General features: G+C 59.7%; 1 protein-coding gene across 3 annotated transcripts; it reads left to right on the top strand.

Annotated features, from left to right (window-relative positions):
- The first annotated feature begins 1,044 nt into the window (after nt 1-1,044).
- On the top strand, nt 1,045-22,588 carry WDR86 (WD repeat domain 86). Of its 3 annotated transcripts, none has more exons than XM_057504922.1 (7): nt 1,045-1,172; nt 1,666-1,951; nt 10,192-10,333; nt 12,586-13,006; nt 18,893-19,028; nt 21,776-21,879; nt 22,243-22,588. In XM_057504922.1, the coding sequence occupies exons 2-7, from the start codon at nt 1,729-1,731 to the stop codon at nt 22,477-22,479; spliced, it is 1,263 nt and encodes a 420-aa protein (XP_057360905.1). In that variant the 5' UTR covers nt 1,045-1,172; nt 1,666-1,728; the 3' UTR covers nt 22,480-22,588. The 3 variants fall into 3 exon arrangements, with proteins under 3 accessions (XP_057360905.1, XP_057360904.1, XP_036755335.2); XM_057504921.1 differs by lacking the exon at nt 1,045-1,172 and adding an exon at nt 1,297-1,478; XM_036899440.2 differs by lacking the exon at nt 1,045-1,172 and adding an exon at nt 1,298-1,478 and having other exon boundaries at nt 22,124-22,429.
- Nucleotides 22,589-23,185: the final 597 nt, after the last annotated feature.

Below are 23,185 nucleotides of genomic sequence, written 5' to 3'. Positions count from 1 at the left end.
CTCTCAGTGTCCACGAGACAGAGGCCCTCGCAGAGCGTCCGGGTCTCCCGTGGCCCTTCTCCGGGTAAGCCCTCCCGCTCTCCTCTCCTTCATGCTGACCCGGCGCTGCGAGGGCCCCTTGAAGTTCATAGGTCCTAAAGTGAACTCATGAGCAGCCTGTGGAAGTGTCGCTGGAAACGTGCCGTCAGCCGCACAGACGCACAGACGCAGTCCCAGCACCCTGGCCACCCGCAGCGAGGCCCGCCTCTTCCCGTGCACCTGCCCTCTCCGCGCTCCTCTCCTGCGGGCTCACCGCAGCCCCTCCCGCCTCCTTCAACCCACCTCCGCCACGGTCCTCGGGCGACCGCACACCCCACGGCAACGCCACCCCAAACCTTCCCCTGGCCCCCACTGCCTCGCTGAGAGCTGATCCGCAAGTTCTGGCAAAGAAAGACTGAGTCTCCCTGGGTGGGTCACTTGGGGAACAAATGGCCCAGGGCCCTGTGGGACCCCTTTGTGGGGTCTTCTTTCTGAGTCTGGATGTGGGCAGACTCACTGGGAGAGGGCCGGCCGGCCGCCTTCCCCGACCCCAAACCCGAATCCGATCCGAGGTTCGCCCAGCTCGCTTTCAGAAACAGACCCGGGGCCGGAAAATCCTCCTACCTTTAGGACCTGGAGGGTCCGAGCGTGGGGGCGCCACCCCCCGCCTACCGACCCCGGAGAAACTGGGACCGGAACTACTCTGACGGGCGCCGGCCCACCGACCCCCTGGGAGGGCTCGCCGCGGGGGTGGGGGTCCCTCGAGGCCCCAGGGGGCCTGGAGGCGCGGCGGGCGGGGGAAGCAGGGTAGCTGCCGGCAGGAGGCCCCGCGCCCGGGAGCCCACGCCTTTCCGGGGGTGAACCTCCCCTCCTCCCGGGCTCGCCCCCCGCACCGCGCCCCCTTCGGGACTTCTTTGGAGCTCGTGACGTCCCAGAGCGAGGACGGGGGGCGCTCTCCACCCGGGAACCAACCCTGCGTCCCCCGAGGGCCCCGCTGACACGGTTCTTGGGGCCGGGAGCCTGGCAGGGGCGGACCCGGGAGGGAGGGCTCCGGGTTCGCACGTCTGGCCCCCGGACCGTCCCTGCTCCGGCCTTTCGTCCCGGCAGAGCTGGCCCGGGGAGGGGAGGGGGCCAGAGGCGCCGCCGGAGCAGCGGTAGGGCCGCACGTGGGGCGGTCCCCGGGGTGTCCGGGCCGGGCGCCGGGTCTCAAAGGGCCGGGAGGAGGTGCGGGCGGGGGCGCGGGCCCGGAGGTGGGTGGGGACAGGCTGGGGGGCGCTCTGAGGAGGAGCCGAGCGGGGCGGTATTGTCCGCGCTCTGCAGCCCCGAGCGCCCGGCGCCGGCCGGGAGTGCGCGTGGGGTTTGTGGCCATCGGCCTCTCCGGGCCCCCGCCGCCGGGCTTTCCAGCGCCCCGGACGTGCCTCTGTCCTGCTCGCCTGGCCCGGAGGGAGGGCCCTGCTGAGGTGGGGTGCGGGTCTTCCGAGGGGGCGCGGGGAAGGGAGGTCGGTCTGCGCTCCCGGGGCTGGGATTGCTCCATTGGAGGGGCCGGGGGTCCCAAGAAGGCAGCCCCCGCTGGGCTCACGGGCCGGGTGGGCGGCGCGGGAGCGAGAGTCCCCCACCTCATCCCCGCCTCGCCCCGTGTCCCCGCAGGAGCCTGGCGCCCCGGCCCCCCGCGGTGACCACGGGACGCAGCCGCAGGGAGCAGCCGCGCGGATGCTGGGGCGCCTCTCCATAGCGGGGCGCAGCCTCCTCGTGCCCCACCTGGCTGGCACGATGGGGGGCGGAGGGTCGGCCCTGAGGGTCTGCGCTGACCACCGCGGGGGCATCAACTGGCTCAGTCTGAGCCCTGACGGGCAGCGTCTGTTAACGGGCAGCGAGGACGGCACAGCCCGGCTCTGGAGCACCGCGGACGGCCAGTGCTGTGCGCTCCTGCAAGGTAGACCCGCCGCGCCGCGCCGCCGACCCTCCTGCTGCGTCTTCGCGCACCCTCTGCTGGAGACCTCAGCTCCTCCGTCCGCAGACCCTCCCCAAGTCCCGCCCCGCCCATCCCGGGAAAGAGCGGTCTACCGGCTCGGCATCCGACCGGTGGAGCGCACGCGAGGTGGGGGTGCAGAGCGGGCGGACGGGGTTGGGGGGCTGGGGACGCCACTGCGGGGGCGAAGATCACAGGTCAACCTGCTGCATGAAATCATTTCAATTACAGCAGTTTTGACAGACAAAACGAAATTACATCTGTGCCCTTGTAGATAGGCGGCGCCTTCCGTAGCTGCTCCCTGGCTGTGTGACCTTTGACCGGATATTTCATCTTTGCGGCCATCGCGGTAGCCTGTTAAGTGCCGGCGGTACTGAGCACTACAGTGTGCAATCCTCACACTACTACAGTTATCCCACTTGTGCAGACAGGGAAACTGAGGCAGGAAGTAAGTTGCGGGGGTCACACAGCCCCTAGGGAGTAGAGGTTAAGTTTAAATCACCCCCCCAACATCTGTGGAGGTGGCCCTGCTCTGCTGCTTCATTTCATCTGCTGTAAAATGAAGGGGTATGGGGGTCGGATTGATCAGTTTTTCAAGAGGGCTGCTGAATCTATTTAGCACATTTGGAAACACCAGAAATAGCAGGGGCCACGCATAGTGAGCATACATACATGTTTTATAAAGCTGTTTTGCAAAAACATACATTTTGGTTTATATTTGTGTGCTTAATGCAGGCTGATGGATCCCTTACCCTGGGCCCCTGTCACTCGTCTGGCCCACAGGACAGGAGGCCCCTCTCCAGCTCTGTCCCATTGTTGCCTTAGTAGCACATATAGCCTCTTGACACACAAGGCAACCAGGCACTGTGTGGTTATTTCTCACAGCCTGGTTTTTCCAGCATAATCAGCAAATCTTGAGTGGCCTCCTGGGCTTTCCAATTCATGTAGGCACAGTGAGTGCAAATTAGCTTCAATGTGGGCTCATCCTGACCCTATTGGTTTTAAATAAAAGCAGTTATGGTAGATATTTGAAAGCTCAATAAGGATGAATTTTGGATGGTCTGCTACTTGGGAGCTGATGTAGATAATGGAGAGTTGGCTGCATACTGACGCACATTCCTTCCCATCCCCCCAATGAAGTCACACACACTGGCAGGCAGGCAACTGGAACTAGACCATCTGAGTTCTGTTAGAGATTTTAAATTCAACTTGTATTGCTTCTCATATGTGAGACTTTCATCTGGAGGGCTTCCAGAAATGCAGATTTCCAGGCCCTGGTTTCAGTGAGCCCACAGGGGCCTTTAGAATTGGCATTTCTAATACACTTTTGAGTGGATCTGATGCACAGCTGGCCTGTAGAGCCCTTGGGCCTTGGACCCATTGTGGGACCGCAGTTAAGCTCCAGGCCTTTCCAGGGTGGTTCTGTCCATTGGGCACCTGGCTCTGTGCTCAGGGCAGCTCTGGAGCCTGGGCTGGGCCGCCAGGGCCCACCCTTCTGCCCAGCTCTGCTCTGCTGTCCCCACCCAGCTCTGTGCCTGGCAGCTCCCCTTCACACCCACTTTCTGGCCTTCACAGGGCTTGTCCCCTTGGGACACCAACACCTGCTCCCTAGTGAGGGGCCCGACCCTCTGGTGCTCTGTGGAACGCCGCCCGCTTCCGCCAGGATGGTCTCTGCTATTGTGAGGATCATCACTTCAAGGAGTTTCCAGGGCAGGAGGGACAAGTAACCATTCCTGATCCTGAAACTGCACTAACAGACTGACTTACAAAAGAGTTATTTGGGTGTGTGCTCGTCCTTGTGTGGCAGGGGCCCCCCAAGGGAAGCAAGGTCTTGCCAGCTCCCCAGGCCCCTTAGGATTTTTTTAATCAGCAAAAGATTAATAAAATGTCTTTTAACACTTGTTTAGTGCCCTAGATTTTATAAGTACCCCTCAGTGTACTTGTTACATTACTAATCCTCACAGCTGTGAGGTAGGTAGGCTTGGCACCAGTCCACAGGTGAGAGTGGGGAGGGGCACATTCACTACCAACACACAGGGAACTTTGAGTGTTTTCTAGATACTCCCCTGGTGAGGTCAATGCTGTGTCGTCATCCCCCGGGTCATAGTGTGATTATAGGGCTTGTCCAGGGTCACACGGCAGGTCCACGGGCGACTGCCTTCTGCTTTTACCAGGGCAAGCCTGCAGGGAAGCTATGCTTTGCCTAAGACCGCATGGCTGATGAGCAGCAGCCCCGATCCCTAGAGGACTCCTGACCCCACATCCAGGCTCTCTCCCCTCCTGTTGTGGACACTGCCCGTTTGGGGGAGTGCTGGCTCCTTGTAAGGCTCGGGCAGGCAGAAGTCTCCAAAGAATGACCTGTGGGTGGTCAGGCCTGGGTTTCTTGGCAGAGTGGCTGGGCTTGGCAGCTCCTGGGATGTGTTTTCCTTCTGCAGGTGAGCTTCTGGCTCAGCCCACGCGACCAGGGCTTTTTTGTGAATCTTGCAGGGTTTAGGAAGGTTGTGCCAAGGGGTAGGATGGCGAGGAAGAACAGGGCAGTTCCCTGTGGGTGGGCCGGGGTGGGCAGGTTGTCACCCTTGGTGGCCCCTGGAGAGTAGGCGGTGTAAACATCGCCCTGAGCGTCCCCCTATAGCAGCTCTGCTGAGGAGCTGTGAACCCGTAAACTTTTCTAATAAATGGAACTGGTTCTTAAGAGCAATTGGTGAGTTGGCAGTGAAAAACAGCTTAATTGCCAATTATTCTTTAAAAGGCAGAATTGAATTCAGGGTCACTATCCTGCCTACCCCTCTTTTCTCTTTTATCCATTGGCTGCCTACTTCTTTGGGCCACTTCACTGGGTCAGTGGGCTAAACAGCATGTCCCAAATGGTGGATCCTGTCCGGTCAGTTCCCGTGTAGGAGGGCGCCCAGCCTGAAGGTTCCATGAGCATTCTGATCCCTGAGCATTCTCATCTAACAGCATCTCCTAACATGACGGGCGTGGTGTTTGTCTTTAATTCCATGGGGACAGAATGTGCACTGCTGTTTACTGGAAGCTTGGTGGGTGCCTGCCTGTCCGGATGACCCTTGCTCGCCTCCAGGGAGCAGGAGGACCACTCATGGTCGAGAGCCTGGGCTCGAGCTGGGCTGCTTGGGCTTCAATCCCGTTACTTGACTTCTTATGCCTCAGTTTCTTCATCTGTGAATTGGGGATGATAATAGTGGTCCTAGCCTAAGGTTGTGGTGGGGATTACCCCAGTTAATGGGCAGCTCCTGGCTCATAGGGTCAGCTGCCTTAGCCCTCATGTCTACATCGACAAGCCCAAATTGAGTAACAGCATCTCATCAGTTCTGTCCCTTGACAGCTCCCAACGCTTCCTTGTTTGCATCTAGCATCCGTATCATCCCCCTTTTGTAGATGAAGAAAGAGGCTCCAAAGGGCTAAGTGTCCTCTGCCCTCCGCTGGGGTGGAGCGGGCACTGGGCAGACCTGCCCTCCTCCCTCCTGGCTCAGGGCCCTCCCTCTCCCCTGCCTGTTGGCCCGACCACACCAGGTGCCTGGGTGGGTGCCTATGGCCAGGTCAAAGGTGTGAGAGGCTTGGGTCCTGCCTCAGGGAGTCTGCACATTGGGTCAAGAGAATGATTGCTGAACCAGGGGGTTGCGTGTCTTGGGCTTCAGATAAGCAGGAACTCTGAGCGGGGGTTCCAGGGTTCACCTCTTGACCCAGGTGAGTCTGGAACTGGGATAATTTTTAATTGCAATAAAAAAACACATAAAATTTACTGTCTTAACTACTTTTAACTGCACTGTTTGGAGATATTAAACATTCATAATATGAATGTTGTACAACCATTGCCACCATTGTCTCCAGAACTTTTTCATCTTGTAAAACTAAAACAACAATAACCCGATTGCCCCCCACCCCACCCCCCCGCCAGCTCCCAGCAGCCTCCATCCTGCCTCCCGCCTCTGTGACTCCGACTGCCCCGGGGACCTTGTCCAGGTGGGCTCGTGCAGTGCTTGTCTCTGGGACTGGCTCGTCCCTTGGGATGACCTCCCTAAGGTTCATGCCTGTCGTAGGTGGGTCAGATTGTCCTTTTGAAGGCCGAGTACTACTCCGTGTGGGCAGACGTACTGCATTTTGTTCATCCACTCACCCATCAGCGGACGCTTGAGTTGCCTCCACCTCTTGATCATGTGAATAATGCTGCTGTGAACATGGGTGTGCAAATCTCTCTCACGGGCCCTGCTTTCAGTTCTTCTGTGTGTACACCCAGAAGAGGAGTTGCTGAGTCATCTCATACATATTTTTAAAAGTGCATGTGGGAGTGCAGGGAAGGCTCTCAGACATAAACAGATCGGAATTAACTTTAACTCCGTCCCGGGTAAGGATTCCATCAGGGTGCAGTTTGTTTGAGGTCCGGATGGGAAGGACGCCCATGCTTGCAGTCGGTTGTTCAGCTCTTCGCAGACCATGTGTGGAGGTGGGGAGCTCCCCCGAGGGGGCAGATAGAAGAGGACGGAGGTGGGGGCAGGAGAGCAGTTTGGTCTCGGTGGTGGGGTGAGAGCAGCTGGGCTGGAAGGACAAGCCCCAGGGCAGAACCAGTGGCAAGAGCATCAGCCGCCCCCAGGGGCAGCTCGGAAGCTGGGGGCCCGTGGCCGAGGCTGCAGCGGCCTTGTTAGACACGCTCCGTTTCAGCCATGCTTTGGACTAGGAGCGGTTGCCACGCCGGCCTGCTCAGAGACCGCATCGCCAGGTGGCTCTACTAGGCAGGGGCCCGGCCGGAAACAAAATGGTGCCCCCAGAATAGAAACTCAGGGAGAGTTTATTAAACAAGTCTTTGCAAAATGTGGGCAGGGCATAGGGCTGTCACCCGCCTCCAGGCCTGAAGGAACAAGGGTGCGAGCAGTCACGGCAGCCCAGAAGCGGTGGAGAGGGAGGTGTGGCCGTGGCTTGAGGGCCAGCGCATCCTGACCCAGCATCTCCTGCTGGGGCTCCAAGCTGTCTGGACCTGTGGCCAGCGGGGTGCACGGAGCCCACAGGGGTGGTGATCTCCACAGGGGTGGGCGAGCTGAGGGAGCAGGCTAGAGAAGAGGGGCTCCTGAGGGGCAGCAGGCCCCGTTTCCATGCCAAGTCGGGTGCCGTCCACCTCGGTGGTGCCTGGACCAGCCCACCTCTGCCGCCGCAGACCCCGGATGGCTGGTACTCTGAGCAGCTCCTGGGCGTGGAGGAGGCACGTTGCCTCTGAGCCTCCAGCGAGTCCCGTGGTGTGCAGGCAGGGAGGGCTAGCCACCTTGGCAGGAACCCCTGCGCCTCCGCATGTTCTTTTGAACATAATAACTGCATCTTATCTGCATTCTTCATCCCTTCAAAAATGTTTATTTTTAGTTTGGCTCTTTTGCTTGTTCTGCATAATTCCAATAGCTCGTGGCCAAGGAGCTGTGTGGTCCCTGGAGGCCCAGTGGGCCCTCCCTCATCGCCCAGTGACCCTGCAGGCATTGGGGCCCTGAGCTGTGGGTTACAGTGGATTACGGTCAGGGATGTGCTCTGTGGCCCCCTTTGCTGGCAGGGCTCTGAGCTGGGAGCGTTTAGCTTGCAGTTTTCAGAGGCGGGGCAGGTGCCTGGCATGCAAGGGTGGGGCCTGTCCCCAGGAGGGCCTTGAAGGCCACAGGGAGCCTGGCAGTCCGCTCAGGACAAGCCTCCTGAGAAGGCAGAGGGTCAGCCTGGCTCAGCTTCAGAGATGAGGTGTTTCACATTGAAAAACTTTTTTCAGTATCACATCTTTTCTTCAAGTTGTTGTTCATGTGTGTTTATATTTTTATTGATCTGCAATCTGAGTGTGTCTTTTTTTTATTTCCATGGGTCCTAGAAGGCTTCCAACATCTCAGGGTCTTCTGCATCCCTACTGAATGGCTGCAGTGTCACTGAGCAGAGGTCCCATGGTTTACTAGCCACCCTTCGTGTTCTCGTACGTTTCTTGGCCTGATTTACATTAAAACTCGGCGCTTCACCTCCCTGCCATCAGAGACAGTTGAGGTGGGCCAGGAACAGGGGGAGCGGGATGGCACCCCAGGTGGCCTCCTGCCTTGGCGGGACTGCACAGGGTCTGAGGAGGACCGAGCCCATGCAGGGCGAGCCCCACACCTAAGTGCCGGCCTGAGGGCGCCCGGGGGCTCCGTCTCAGATGGGGCAGGCCCCTCACCCCTGCCCCAGGGCAGGTCTGGTCTCCGGAAAGTTTGTTGACAATCTTAAAATGTTTTATAAACGTTTTGGAGTTGGCCAAGAAGCTGGGCTGTGTTTTGCCAATGCATTTGGCCCTCGGCTTTTAAATTGATGTATATTTTATGGGAAACATAATCTGTACCAACTTCAAGGGTTTATTTAATTCACACAAACGTTGTTTTCTTAGAGGCCTGGTAAATGCTCTCCAAGAATATTGAAAAACATTTTTTTTTTATTCTGTTTCCTAGAACCCAGGAAGTTGGTTTCTTCCAAGGCTAACTAAGCTCAAACCCGGGGTAAAAAAAAAAGTGTCAATCAGCTTGAAACTGCCCAGGAGATTCTAAATCCCCATCTAGCCAGTACCAGGTATCTAGACAACGGTTTACAATTCTGTCAAAATCCTTACTCTAATAAATATATTCCACATGTGTGGAAATTCAGTCTCCTTAGTGAAATGGCTTTTAGGTCTAGAGTTCCTTTGATTCTGTTGATATTTCCTGGCCCCTGAATTCTCCTCCCATATATTCCACTTCAGTTTACTGTGGAAAGTTTTCATCTGAGGTGGCAGCGTCTTCGCCTGAAGGACCCGCCCTGCTGTGATGGGAACACGAGGGCTCCCGGGCGGCTTAGAGCCCGAGGCATGGACCTCCATCCATGGCCAGGGCGACACTCAGATCTGATGGACACACCAAGATGGGTGACCAGGTGCACTGCGCCCAACCCCAGACTCAGCGTGGCCCGCGCTCCGTCCTACACCCCCGCCTCACTGGGCCTCTGCCCCACCGGCTGTTTCTGCCAAGCTCCTCAATTTGGGCCCTAGGGGCCCTCCTATTTGGAGTGTGCCGCCTCCCCTCCCAGGGACGTCCTTCTCTCCCCACACCGCACGCACGGGGTGGACGCTCCCTGCTCTGTTGGCCCCGACATGCCCTGTCTGAGCACGGGCCGTGCTCGGCTGGGTGTCCCTCCTCTGGGCTGGCTGCTCTTTGCAGGCAGGAAGGTGTCTTAACCGTCTCCGTGCCTGTGTTAGTTTCCGGTGGCTTCTGTGCCCAGTGATTACACGGGGTGCCTTAGAACAGAATTTTATTCTGGCACAGTTCTGGAGGCCAGAAGTCCGACATCAGTGTCACTGGGCTGAAATCTAGGTTGGCGGGGCTGTGCTCCCTCTGAGACCTGCAGGGGAGGGTCCAGCGGCCTCACCCAGCTCCGGGGCGGCCCTCAGGGCCAGCACTGCCTAGTCTCTGCCGTCTTCAGGGCGCCTTCCCTCGGGCCTCAGACCTACCTCTGCCTCCTCATAAGGACGCTTGGGAGGGCATGTAGGGGCCGCCCGGAGAATCCAGGATGATTTTATCTTAAGGTCCTTACCTTAATTACATCTGAAAAGGTGTCTTTAAGGTGACATTTCTAGGTTCCAGGAATTAGGACCTGATATCTTTGGGACCATTGCTCTGCCAACCAGTGTCTCCCGCAAACGTTAAGAACAGCTAACACTTAATGCACAGTGTGCAGCAGCCTCCTGAGGCAGGCAGGCACCCTCCCTGTCCCAGGGGAGGAAATTGAGGCACGGGGAAGTGAAATGGTTTGCCCACAGCAGTCAGTAGCAGCACCAGGATCGGACCCTGGCATTCTGGCTCCAGAGGCCATGCCCTTGGTCTCTATACTTCCTGCCTCCATAATGTTGGGTATGTTGAATGACTGAGTGAATACAAGCAACTGAAAAGTTTGAAGACTGAAAGGAGATGACGAGAGAGGAGCAGGGAAGGAGAGAGTGGGAGATGAGGGAACGAGAGGACTTAGGCCGGGCGAGCGCCCCCTGAGGTGCGCCCGGCACCCACAGTTCCTGAGACCCCCCCCAGACTTGGGTCCTCCTGAGGGGCTAGGCCAGTCATGGCTTGTCGTGGGCACTCCCTGCCCCTGCTTTCTTCCCTTCTCCCCACCTCAAACCCTTGCCCCAGAAGGAAGCTGGAGCTGGCAAGCAGGGTACATTCAGGTCTCCCCGTCTGCAGGGCACGAGAGCTACGTGACCTTCTGCCATCTGGAGGATGAGGCCGCCTTCACGTGCAGCGCCGACCGCACCATCAGGAAGTGGGACGTGCTCAACGGGCAGTGCCTGCAGGTGTTCCGAGGACACACAGCCATTGTGAACAGGTCACCGTGGCTGGGGACAGAGGTGTCGTCCGTGGGGCCCCTCCCTGGGGGAGCGTGGCTTCTCTGGGACGTCTTCCTGTGGACTCTGTGGGGACTCTGTCCCTCCTAAGCACAGAGCAGTGGGAGGCCCAGAGCAGAGGTGTCCCGGGTCCAAGTGCTAACTGCCCAGGGGCAGCTGGGAGGTGGGGGTGGGGAGAGACCAGCCACATGCTGCTTGGTGCCTAGATGCCCACTTGGGGATCTTAGCAACTCCAATGCCCCTTGGCCCCAGCTAGGCACAGGGAAAAGCCCTGGAGGCCACAGCTCCTACTGCTGGGAACCAAGTCCACAGGAAATGGATTAATTGGTACCTGATGGTGGACCAGGGGCTTGGAGGGGGAGCAAAGCGGGGGAGGCTCTGAAGGAGTCAAGGGCATTTGTAAACCTCTCCTTTCCATGTTGAAAATATCCCACCCGCTTCGTGTCCAGGAGGCTTGAATTTTTCCGTTCCTTATTGAATTTGGGTCTGAGCTGAGCCATGGAAATTCCTTTGCTGATCAGATCAATTGGACAGTATTTCTGTAACTTGTGCTGGCCATCTCAGACTCCCGAGGGAACACAGCATAAGCAGGAGTCTGGGGGTGCACCCTCGGGCCCCCGCAGCCTCCCTGACCAGGGCTGGCCCCTGCCCCGGAGGCTGACTAAGCCAGGAAAAGGACCCATGCCTGCAGGCGTTTGGAGGGGGTCAGAAGGCTGGGCTTGGCAGGTGCAGAGGGAAGGATGTTGGCAGCCAGAGGGACACTGCCAGCGCGAGCTGTGTGTGCGCCTGGGTCGGGGAGTGAACCCACCGGCCTGACAGTCCAGCCCTGGGCGGGTGGGAATGTGCGCCTGCCTGAGGGTGACCCGGCCTGCCCGCTCCCCGTGGCTGGGACTAAGTCCCGTACCTAAGGACTAGGTAAGGTGCCGCGCCGGCTCAGGATGGTTCCGCGTGGAGAGGGCAGCACGAACCCAGCAGAGCTCCGACCCAGCGCCCAGCTGCCAGGGGCTTTTATCCACTCCCTGCTCAGTAAGAGCAGGTGCGGCCCTGACCTGGGCGACCAGGGCCAAGCAGGCAGGTGGCAGGCGGGGGGCTAGAACTGGGACCGAGTCCTTGAGAAAGAAGTTCGTGATTGAGGAGGCATGTGGGCGTGGGGGAGCCTCCTCTGGCGAGGCCCTGAGCCGGAAGGGCTGCCGGAGTCTCGGGAGACCAGCCGGCCCTCGGGCGGCACCTGGGAACTCAGCTGCTCCTCAAAAGTAAATGTGGACAGTAAGGCTGGACATTACGCTCTGCCAGGTTTAGACCCCCCTGAGCACCAACACGGGCGCACGCGCACACTACTGCCGAGCAGGTGGCCGCTCTAAACCAGTTGCGTGAGTACCTGTGCTCACAAACGGGCAACAGCCGTGGAATTCGCTTCTCCCTGTGTGCTCAGAGCAGGGCCAGGTGCGTGAGCTTCTGGGGGCACCGGCTCCAGGGTGACCACATGTCTCACCAGTCCCAGAACTTCCCTGGTTTTCAAACTGGAAGCCCTTCTTCCCCAGGAACCTTGCAGCTCTTGGCAGACCAGCGGGGCGGGCCTTCTGACGGCCCCGCCCTCCGGTCGGCCTTCCCTCCCTCACCTCCTGCCCTCAAGCAGCCGCCAAAGGTGATGTGTCGGGAGGGCGCAAAGCGTCGGAGCCCTGGTCCCTGCCGGGCGAGGTCTGGGCAGACTATGGGCTCTGCACGTGCTGGGGTCTCGGATAGGACAGTGACTGGGGAGACCCCGAGCCGCGTCCCAGGGAAGGGGTGCTTTGAGCCAGACTCGGGAGGTGCGTGCGACCAGCTGCGTGTGGCCGGGCCTTCCTGGCTGCCCGGTGGAGACAGCCGGTCTCTGGCAGGGCGGGCGTCCTCGCCGGGCTGGGTGTGGCCTGCAGGGCAGTGGCCGAGCACGCTCTGAGTCTGGGCTTTGTTCTCTGGGTGGTGGAAGCCCAGGGGCCGAGCCTGTGCCTGGGACCCCTGACATCTTTAGGGCATCGCTCCTGACCCCCTTCCTGTCCTCCCTGAAGCAGGGAGCCTTGGCTTCTCCAGCCCCAAAATGTTCTTAGATTTGGGTCTCCCGTTTGCTGGGAGCACTTTGTGCTTCCCGTCACCTGGGCTTATTGAACACGTAACACACAAGTCAAAGGGATCCTGTGAAAGCCTGCTGGGCAACCCTATGTGTTCTGACCCCTGACCTTTCCCCTCTTGCCTTCAGGATCCTGGTTGCCGACAACCAGCTCTTCAGCAGCTCCTATGACCGGACAGCTCGTGCCTGGAGTATAGACAAGGGCCAGGTGTCCCGGGAGTTCCGGGGCCACCGCAACTGTGTGCTGACCCTAGCCTATTCTGCCCCCTGGGGCCTCCCTAGGGCTCCCTGCTCGGAGGAGGCCGTGGCCGGGGGGCTCCTGGTGACGGGCAGCACCGATGGCACGGCCAAGGTGTGGCAGGTGGCCAGTGGCTGCTGCCACCAGACGCTGCGGGGCCACACGGGCGCGGTGCTGTGCCTTGTGCTAGACACGCCAGGCCACACGGCCTTTACCGGCAGCACCGACGGCACCATCCGCTCCTGGGACATCCTGAGTGGGGAGCAGCTGCGGGTCTTCCAGGAGCACCAGGGCTCCGTCATCTGCCTGGAGGTGAGACCCGCCTGCCGCCCCATCTGCCAGGGAGCCTCCAGGGCCGACCTCCGACCTTCTGCCCTAACCCAGTGTAGCAGTCAGCTCAGGCTGCATAACAAAGCACCACAGACTGGGAGGTGTAAACGGCAGGCCTGAGGCTGAAGTCCAAGGTCTCAGTGTTGGCAGGGTGGGTTTCTTCGGAGGCCTCTCTCCACGGCCTGTAAATGGCCATCTTCTCCCTATGCCCTTGCGTGATCATGGCGCTGCATCAGATTTCTCTGCTTATAAGGATGCCATTCAGTCTGCATTAGGTTCCGTCCTAAAGACCTCGCTTTAACTTACTTAACTCTTTAAAGACCCTTCCCCCAAGCACAGCCATATTCAGTTACCAGGGTTAGGGCTTCTGTTGACAAATGAATTTTGATTTCCTTACATGTAAAGTGAGGATTATGTCTATTCACACCCCCCTGTCTATAATTCCTAAATCCAAAAGTTCCAAAATGAAAAGACTCACTTGGGGGCAAAGTCTGGTCTGGCAGACACGAGGCCAGTAACTGGGAATACACTTACCTTTGCTGTGGAAACGCGAGCGTGTTCCTAAAATCCAAAAAATCCTGAAACACATCTGGCCCCAAGTCTTGGTTGGGGGGTTATGGGCATGAGGTCATACCCACCCCTGGGTAGTTGTGAGGACTTAATGGCCAGTAGCAGACACCCCCCGGTGCCTGTTCCATCACGTGTTCACGACGCTGTCAGCCTCGCTCTTGTGGCTGTTATCCAAGGGATGCGCTGCCTGCCCTGGGCCAGGGCCACCTGGACCGGGTCCTTCTGGCTGTGGGACCTGGATGTCCTGGTCAGGGGCTCACTGGCCTCTCCCTCCTCCACGTCGGCTCCCACACCTGGGGTGCAGTGCTCGGTGGCACCCGAGGCTCTGGAGGGACGCCACACATGAAGTGATAGGGTTGTGCTCAGGGCACCAGGAAGCCAAGGGCAGCAGTCCCCTGCAGAGCCAGGCCAGGACACCCATTTTGGGTTTTGAGGGTGAAGGGCAGTCCTGGGATACCAGGACCAGTGGAGTAAGGAAGGACTCCATTTTGCTGGGACAGAATCTCCATGGTCGAGGCAGTTCAACAGACGACCCACAGGATGCCTATGCAATCTTCGTTCGCAATTCAGAAATCCTGTGTTTGGGAAATGCAGGGCTGCCCCACCTCTTTGCAGAGGAGAGACACTTCCCTGCGGGATCACACCAGGGCATGTGGGGTGCAGGGCAGCGGGTGGCCTTTCTGTAGTTGGGACACTAGATCCAAGAGTCTCCCTGTTTTGTTTCCTATTGTTTCCACTATTGCGAAGTCAAATCTGGTTGTACTGCAACTTGGGAAGTGCATGTGCGACTGACGTTCAGGTGTTTCTAACTGCGTCGGCCTTGTCCACTTTGAAGGTGCCCTCTTGCTCCCTGTCGCAGGGGTGGAGGCACCTTCCCACCTCTCTTGATCTGCCTCATGGCAGAACTGCTCACCCATGTCACCCTGCATTCAGAACCTGTGAGGCCACCTAGCAGTCCCTGCCCCACTGCTGTGCGGGTCCCTCACTGTGACCAGCTGTCATCTCCAGGCAGAGTGTGAAGCACAGCAGCAGGGTTGGGGGCACTCAACCTCCTGCACCTCACCTTCTCCAAACAGGAGGTGACTCCCGGGTTCACATCTGTTACTTTTCCTTGCCCCTTCCCGCAAGCACACACCCAGGTCCGTGCCCCTGAGACAGGGAAATGACCTGGGCGAGGGCCCGGCTGCCCTCCCAGAAGCCCTGCAGAGACAGGCTGGGTTCCCAGGTGTCTGGAGGCCCCGGGAGCATCTGGGCCCCCACGATGGTCTGTGAGCCTCGTGGCCTTACCTCAGGCAATTTTTGGTGTGGAAGCACCCACGGCTGCAGCCTGAGCACCCACGGCATCGTCTGCAGTCTCCTGTGAGCGTGAGTGTGGCCCTGGGGTGGCCGGTGCCTGGTGCTGTGGGGGTCACGCGAAGCAGCTCAGGCTCCCTTTGCATGTTGAGAGAAGCTTGTGGGCTGCCGTTTCTGAGGTCAGGGAGGAAACGAGGAAACTACAGGGTCACCCACCCTGCTGTGCCCCACCTCTGAACCCAGTGGCCCTGTGCGGACGAGGTGCCCTCCGAAACACCTTCCCACCCCGTGCAGGCCCACTCCGACCTCCCAGGAGCAGAGGCGAGGCCTGAGACATCTCCCGAGACCTGAGGGGCCTCTGCCTTTCCTGTTCACTATGTCTACCCCAGTCAGGGGATACCTTCCTCAGGTACCCAGGGTGGAGCCCACCGGCCCCAGACCAACCCCAGAGGGTCCCAGAAGCCAGGCTGGGGCCGAGCCCGGAGCACGCAGGCCTCCTCGGGAGGGTGGACCAGAGCAGAAGCAAGGGCCTGCTTCCAAGCAGTAAATTCAAGGTCAAGCCCAGTAAACGTGTGGGGGGGTGCTGCTCCCTCCTCTGCTGCTCTGGGGTCTGGGCTCAACCAGGAGGTCCTTGTGGAGAAAGAGAAGGCAGGGACTTCCCTGTTGCTTCGTATTTTTTTGTTTATGTCCTTTAAATTTTAGTTATGAAACATTTCAAGCATAAAGCATATAGCAAATAGTAAAACAGACCCCTGTGTACCTACTTTTGAAATGAGATATTAACATTGCATCATGTTTACTCATATCTTTTTAAATAAATAAGCACTTCAAATACCCACAGAGAGAGAAAGGAGGGGAGCTCCAGGTGTGGGGCAGCCCGGGGGTGGTGGGGAGCACGTGGCCCTCCGCAGTCTCAGCAGAGCACACCCCTCTTTGCCTGCAACGGCAGCGTCCTGCTGAACCCAGAGGGGCTGGGGCAGGGGATGTGGTTGCCTTTGAGGGATGAGAAGTGGCTCCTGGGTCAGAACACGCTGTGTGCATTATTGCATCTAGCCTCATGACCACCTCTACGGGAGATTATTTTTTCTCATTTTGTGCATGAGAAGATGGAGGCTCAGAAAGGGTAAACAGCTTGCCCAAGGCCTCTCAGCTGGTAAGGAGCAGAGACAGTTGAACTCAAAACCAAACATGTAACCCATGCTTGCAACCAGCAGCTCATACAGGTGTGGTGCCGCTCTTCGCTGGAGTGGGGGAGCCCCTCCTGACAGCTTTGTCGAGCAGGCAGAACGCCTGGAGCCTGGCTGTGCTCTGCAGCCCAGGCCTGCTCACAGCCTGGCCCAGCTGCTTCTCCTCCCCCGGCCTGGTGTGCAGGCTGCCTGCTGGAGCTGCGGGGAGGCCACAGCGCAGGGATCTTGTCCTGCGTCTGCCCGGGTGGGTCACATCTCAGGGAGATGGCTCGTGAACCCTGTCCCGTCCGAACTGCGTTGGCTACGGGCGGCCCTGCAGGACCTGGCCTTCGTGACATGCTGGCCAGGGCCTGTCCTGCTCACCCCATCCGCCTCTGGGCCCCCCAGGCCCCCCTGCAGCTCCCCATGTGTGTCCTCTCAGGACCAGCCAAAGGGAACAGTGAGGCCTCGGTCAGCCAAGGACAGCATGCTCGGAGCTTCTCCTCAGCCTCTGGGCTTGGAATTCTTGCTTTGAATGTGCCCTGCTTGGTCTTTTTAGACACAGTGTGACAGCCTCACATGGTCTGGACACGCTGCAGGGGAACCCACTACACTGTGAAGGGGCTGCTCTTTTGCCTCAGCCGCTGTGGACACTCAGGGCCTCCTTCGTGTGGCGGCTATGTGGCCTGGGTGTTGCACGGGAGGCTTGGTCCCACACACTGCCCTTCCTATTAGATCCGTGTGTCTCGGTGGGTAATCTGGAAAGTGTGGTCACCAGCAGCCTGGGGCTGCCCCTGAGAGTGACCACTGGCGGGGGGATGGTGCAGAAACACTGGGGCCAGCAGTGGCCAACGTGTGGGACAGGACGTAGGCGCAGTGCAGGAGAGAGAGGGCGGCCTGCCCACGAAGGGCAGGGGGGTCCATGTGGGGGTGCTTTCTGGGCAGAGAGAACTTGTAAGAACCTGGTGGGGGACAGTGTGTGTCTGTGGTTCTCAGAGGACAGCAAGGACACAGGTGGGCCTGGGGAAACCAGGTCGCACCTGGGCTGAAGGGGCTGGGCAGGCTCGGGAAGCCCCATGGCTGTGCTGCCCTGTCCCTGTCGATGGCGGGGTATGATCTCTTGGGGGTATGCAGACAGTGAGAGGCCAGGGTGATGTTCTGGGCTCTGCTGGGGCCCCTGGGCGTGCTGCTGTCTCATGCGTCCCCATCCTTGGGGAGGGGACGGCCAATGAGGCCCAGAAAGCAGGCTCCACTGGCTGGGGCCAGTGGTGACCCATCAGGACTCTAGGGCAGGGCCTGAGAGCTGGCAGGCCACACCTGCCTCCACCCCCACCCACGGAAACCACCTGCAGCCTCTTCCCCCAGGAGGCCGTGCGCCTCCTCGAGTTTCCTCTGCCTCTGCCACAGCGATCGGCACAAGTCCACGTGTGACCCGTGCCGTGGCCTTAGGAGGGATGAGCTGGGCTAGTCGGGGTCCTGTTCTCCAGGACTTACCCTGGGAAATTATATGAGCAAACAGCTGTGGGGACTGGAAAGTGGCCCAGAGGGTGGCAGGGATGGGCAGGTGTGTGCTTGAGCAAGGAGGGGGTGGGACGTCTTGAGGATGCCAGTGGCCAGCCTGGACTGGTTCTAGGCCAGCCGTCCACTGCCCTTGGGGCAGTACCGCAGCTTTCCCAGGCCTCCAGGGGCCCCTGGGCCCGGCCTGGCTCCCTCTGGGGCTGGCGGCCTGCCCTCATCTTCTGGGCCCTGCATCGCAGGAAGAGGCCCGCTGTCTGCAGCCAGGCCCCCGCCCAGCCCGGTCTGTGGTTCCTGTCAGTGTCTCCTCTAACCAGAGGTGCTGGGTGGGGGCTCTGTTGGTTGTGTGGTGTTTTGTCCAAGGAAATCTGCACAATTATTTTAATAGCCTTTGCACTTCCCTTGGGCTAGGACACCATCCTCTTTGGCAAGGGGGTGCTCCTGTGAGAGGATCCTCCCAAGCCCCTTCTCTTGTCTCCTGGGCTCTTTGCTTACCTCCAGTGACACTGAGTGGAGGTGTGCACAGCACCCCAGCCCTCTGGGGCAGTGGGAGGAGGGGGGCCTATCTCAGGGCCCTTGTTGCCCCCCCCACCGGCAGCCCCAGGGCCAGAGGGCAGGACCCCAGGGTGGCCCCAGAGGTGCAGCTCTGGCCCTACCAGTGGTCTTCCTCTCACACACCAGAGCCAGCTGGGTTACTTCTAGACCTGTCTTCTATCTGCCCTTCCACGAGCAGACGTCCAGGGTGAAAGCCTGCCCTGGCAGCCCTGTCTCCTCCCAGCCAGGACAGCACGAGGGAGCACGTGGTACAGCCTGGCAGTGGCTGTAGGTGGATTCATGTTACTTTCCCAGATGCCAGGCTGTTGCTCAGCAGGCAGCTGCTGAAGAGAGACGCCCGACAGTAATAACAATGCCATCGAGCTTCGCGGGTCCTCGCTCTAGAGTGCCGAGCTCTGTACGGGCCGCATCTGTGAACCCCACGAGAAGGCACTGGTGTGACCCTCATCTACGGGTGAAGCAGCCGAGGAGCAGAGGCAGTGACTTGGTCCAGGGCTGCGTGACAGTCAAGATCTGAAGCCTGGCCTGCCTGCCTGCTGCTCGCCCTCCCGAGCCCACCCCGCTCTGCGGAGAGGGGAGGAGCAGCGTGGTCTTGGGGGCAGGACTAGGCAGCCGGGTGGGGCCCACAGGCAGGCTGGTTTCTGGCTCACCCACAGTTCCTCCACTGAGACCTGCTGTCCCTCCCCATTACACAAGGGTCTGGAGGGCCTTCCCAGCCACCTGCCGCGGCCTGCGGTGCCAATGTCTGGTGCCACCCTCCCTCCCCCAGCTCGTGAACCAGCACGTGTACTCGGGCAGTGCCGACAGGACGGTGAAGTGCTGGCTGGCGGACACAGGGGAGCCCGTGCGCACGTTCACGGCCCACAGGCACAGTGTCAGCGCCCTCAAGTACCATGCAGGCACCCGTAAGTGACCCTGCCACCGGCCCCCCAACCCTGCCTTGCCTGACCTGCCAGCCTGTTCACCCCTCGCCCCCCACCAAGTCCTCCCTCACTCTGAGCCTCTCTCCTGTGGTTCTCACTTCCCTGTTCCCTCCCTAAGCCTCACCTGCCATTCAGGAGGGCCTGCGGCTGTGCCTCCCCTAGGCACGTGTTTCTCTGGCATTATTTGCAAAGAAGGTCCAAATAAGGGTGTGGGCACAGCTCCCCACATTAACCCTCCAAGAATGTGCAGAAACCTGAGTGTTCGGAGGTCCTAAGGTCGAGAGCACTTCTCAAGGACACATTCTAATTCTCAAAGTGAGACAGTAACAAACTCCAGGTAGACTTGAGGGCCATGTGAGTTTGGCTTTACTTGGCATTAGGTTTGACTACCGATAAGAGAAAACCCAGATAACTGGTTTAAATGACATAGTGGTTTAGTTTTCTCTCAGGTAGAATTTCAGGGGCTGGCAATCTAGGCGGGAATGGATGGCTGCACAAAGTGACCAGGCACCCAGATTCCTCCTATCTCTTGCTTCTGCATCTTTAGCACGTATCTTCTACCTTTAAGGAGGCCTCATGGTTCATTATAGCTGTTGGAACTCCAACCATCGTGTCATGTTTTAGGCAGGCAGGAAGAAGAGGAGGGAAAGGTACTTTGACCATTGCCTGCAAGGGAAATTGAATAATAAAATCTCTTATTATTTTAGTATAGGGCGGAATGGCAAATTGTCACACATCGGGGCTCTCTGGCTCTGTCCCACTGGCTTGCCACGTGTTTACTCCTCAGATATACCCAGAAGACAGACACTGTTCCAGGAAAGCAACACCCCAACCTGCTACACCTACATAGAAGTGGGGCTCCTAGGTTCCTGGACAGTCCTTTCTTCAAATGATCCCCAGTGTTGTTTTGCTGCAGCCCCTCTTCCCCGTTTTCTGTGTGTCACACACACACACACGTGTTGCTGAGCCTGAGCATCATCTCACTAGCACTCCAGCGAGGGCTCAGACTTGGGTGGGAAAAGTCGCAGCGGAAAACTCAGTGACTTCACAGCACAGGTGTTAGATGAAGACGGAATGTGGATCTCTGAAAATAGAGCCTAGATGCCCTCAGGACTTTGGTGTCTGACAGAAAGATTATTTTTTCCTTTGTCCTGTGTCCAAGCCTGTAAGTGTGATTTCTGGCTCTGCTCCCAGCTGATCCCTAATTTAAAAAGAATATTGCCTAAGCGCCTCCTCTTGGCAGCAACTGGGACCTGCAGCTGCAGAGAAGCCCTGGCATTCTACCAGCTGCCCACTGTTAAGGAACTTGATCCTTGGTCTTTGCCAGCAGGCTGCAGGATGATCAGACTTAATGACTGACCCTCCTCCTACCCACGGGATGCCCCACAGCCACACTGAGTTCGTGGACAGGAAGGCAGGAAAGGAGCTGAAGAGACCCAGAAATGAAACTTCCCTGCAGGGCCACAGTCACTGGCAGCTTCAGCAGAAAGGCTGGGAATAGGCAGGCAGGGCTGGAAGTGGGGTGAGGAATAGCCCCCACGGGGCCCGGAGCCCCCAGGTAGTGCTTGCTTTGGGGCACTCTGGCTGCCAGGCAGGTGTGGCAGATGCTATGGGTACCAAGCTCATCAGAGCTGCTTGCCCACGCGCCTGAGGTCCTTGCCCTAGGGCATTTCCCAGGGGGGCTGGGTGCTCATACCCACAAGAGAGACCCAACCAATGACTAACGGGCATGGGATAAGTGGCCCAGTGTCCTTGGCTCAGTGGGACATCTGAGACGTGGTTTGCACTTCCGCACACCTGCAGCGTCACCTGATCACAAACATCTGTGTGTTCATCCTTCCCCTTTCACTGCCCACCTCCTGAGTGCCCGGCCCCATGAACTGTTTGCACTCAAAGCCTGGTTCAGGGTTGGCTTCTGGGAGAACCCCGGCTGAGCGGACGGTGAGCCGGGGAGGCCCCTCTGGTCGGGGTTCTCAGGGCGGTCCCGGCCCCCAGCAGCAGCACCTGGGACGGGCTGGAGACGCAGGCTCTCAGGCCCTGCCCCACACCCACGTCAGAATCAGGCAGGCCCGACCATCTGCCTGAGGCCGTTGGTGATTCTGACACACCGGAGTTTAAGGACACTTGGACAACAGTCACAGGCTGGGAAAGAGCCAGGCGAGGCAGAACCCTCAGGCCTCCCCTGTAAGAGGCTGCGCAGGGTCCGGGTTCCTTTGGGAAGGCCCGGTTCATTGCTGAGGAGGGGCGGGCCAGGTCTATGGGTGGTCCTCGCCCCAACAAGCAGCTCAGATGGTGGGGGGCGGGGCACCCCCCCCCCTGAGCGGGGCCTTCAGAGCTGCGGGAGGCCAGGCAGAGAAGTCGAGCGTCAACAGAGGCTTCCACCGAACGACCTGGGAGCAGGAACCTGGGCCCAGGGGGTCCCCAGGTAGAGGCCCCTGGAAGGACAGCGCAGGCAGAGCTAAGGCCCTGCACAGCCGGCTGCAGCCCGGAGGGCCCCTCGCGGCCCCAGTAAAGCCCCGAACTGACAACCAGAAAGATCATGGAGGGGCCGCTTCCTTCCTTTCAAAGGGCTTCCGCTACCGCCCATTCGAACCTTAGGCCGCCCCTGAGGCGGCCGCTGCTTCTGGGGAGGGTGCCCGCTCCTCCCGCCCCTCCGGGCTCCTGCCCCGCGGCGTCCTGGGGGAGGTGCGGGGCTCGGGCGGCGGCCCAGCGGCGCGCTGTGTTCACAGTGTTCACAGGCTGCGCGGACGCCCGCGCGCGCGCCTTCGACGCCCAGTCCGGGGCGCTGCAGAGGGTGTTCCGCGGCCACGCCTTCGTCATCAACTGCATCCAGGTAGGCCGTCGGCATCCCGGGAGCAGCTCTGCCCGGAGCGCGGGGCCCCCCGTCCCACGTGAGGATGGAGGCCCCTGGGCTGGGAGAACGCCACCAGACGGCCCAGGTGTTGCCGTTCCAGCCGATGCCCGGCCAGGCCGCCGTGCCAGGGGACGGAGTGGAGGGGCGGCGGGGCAGCGGGGTGGGCTGGCAGGGCGCCCCCCGGCCTGCAGGCGCGCGGCCCCGCTCACGTCTGTGCCCGCAGGTACACGGCCAGGTGCTCTACACCGCCTCGCACGACGGCGCGCTGCGCCTCTGGGACGTCCGCGGGCTGCCGGCGCCGCGCCCTGTTGGCCCCAAGCGCAGCCTCTCTCGCCTCTTCAGCAACAAGGTGGGCTGCACCGACGCCCCGCCCCTGCAGCCGGCCTGAGCCCATCCACCCGCGGACGCGGACCCCCGCCCGCCCGGACGGCCTGCCTGCAGGCGGAGGAAGCCTGTGCCCTCGGGGACCGCGCCCCCGGCCCGCCCCTCCAGCCGGGCCCAGCTCACCGGGCTCATCCCCGACTCTCAGAGTCTCCAGCCCCACAGCCAGAGCCCCAGAAGCCATGCCTTTCCTGCTGAGAGGAAACAGACGTTTCTTCAAAAAGCTGCTGAGCCGCAGACTGTATTTTAGCAAATGGTTTCTCCTGAGGACACTTGTGAAGAACAAAAATACGTGTCCTTAAAAGTGCTCTGGAATTTGTTACATTTTGTTCTGCAGTCTCACCTTGCTCTCAGGGAGAAGGGGTTCCCGGAACCAGGGCCCTCACACACCGGGCCTGGGTCTGCCCCCTCCACTTGGGTGAAATGAGGGGCTGCGGCCTGATGGCCCTACAGGGTCACCTGTGTGGGGAGTGGCCATGCGAGAAGCTAGAACCCCCCCTCAGCCTGTGTAGGTGATAGTGGGGGCGTGTCACCCATGCTGGGAGCCCCATTTCTGCATGAATCAGGAGTGAAAAGGCCCAGGAGGGGGTTAGCCATGCACAGGAGCTAGCTCAGCACCCGGCACACACAGGAGGGAGGCTGGAGTACTTGCCAGGGGGTGCTTAATTGGGAAAGTGGGGCTCAGGCTCTGGAGAGGCCCCTTGGGGAGCTGCCCTAGCAGCTCCTCTCATCACCTAAGGGGACACTCTTCCAGCACTTGGCTGGTGCCCGAGTGCTGCATTCAGTATGGGCACCAGCTCTGGCTGGTGCAGAAGAGAAACTGCATAGCACAGCGTCTGCTGTCAAGAGCTCACCATCCCACCAAGGACAGAAGCCTCCTGTGCAGAGGTAGCCCTTGACGCAG

The sequence above is a fragment of the Manis pentadactyla genome, chromosome 7, assembly GCF_030020395.1.
Source record: "Manis pentadactyla isolate mManPen7 chromosome 7, mManPen7.hap1, whole genome shotgun sequence".
NCBI classification, from domain to species: Eukaryota; Metazoa; Chordata; class Mammalia; order Pholidota; family Manidae; genus Manis; species Manis pentadactyla.
The sequence above is the reverse complement of the archived record's forward strand: the minus strand, read 5'-3'. Positions and strand labels throughout refer to the sequence as shown.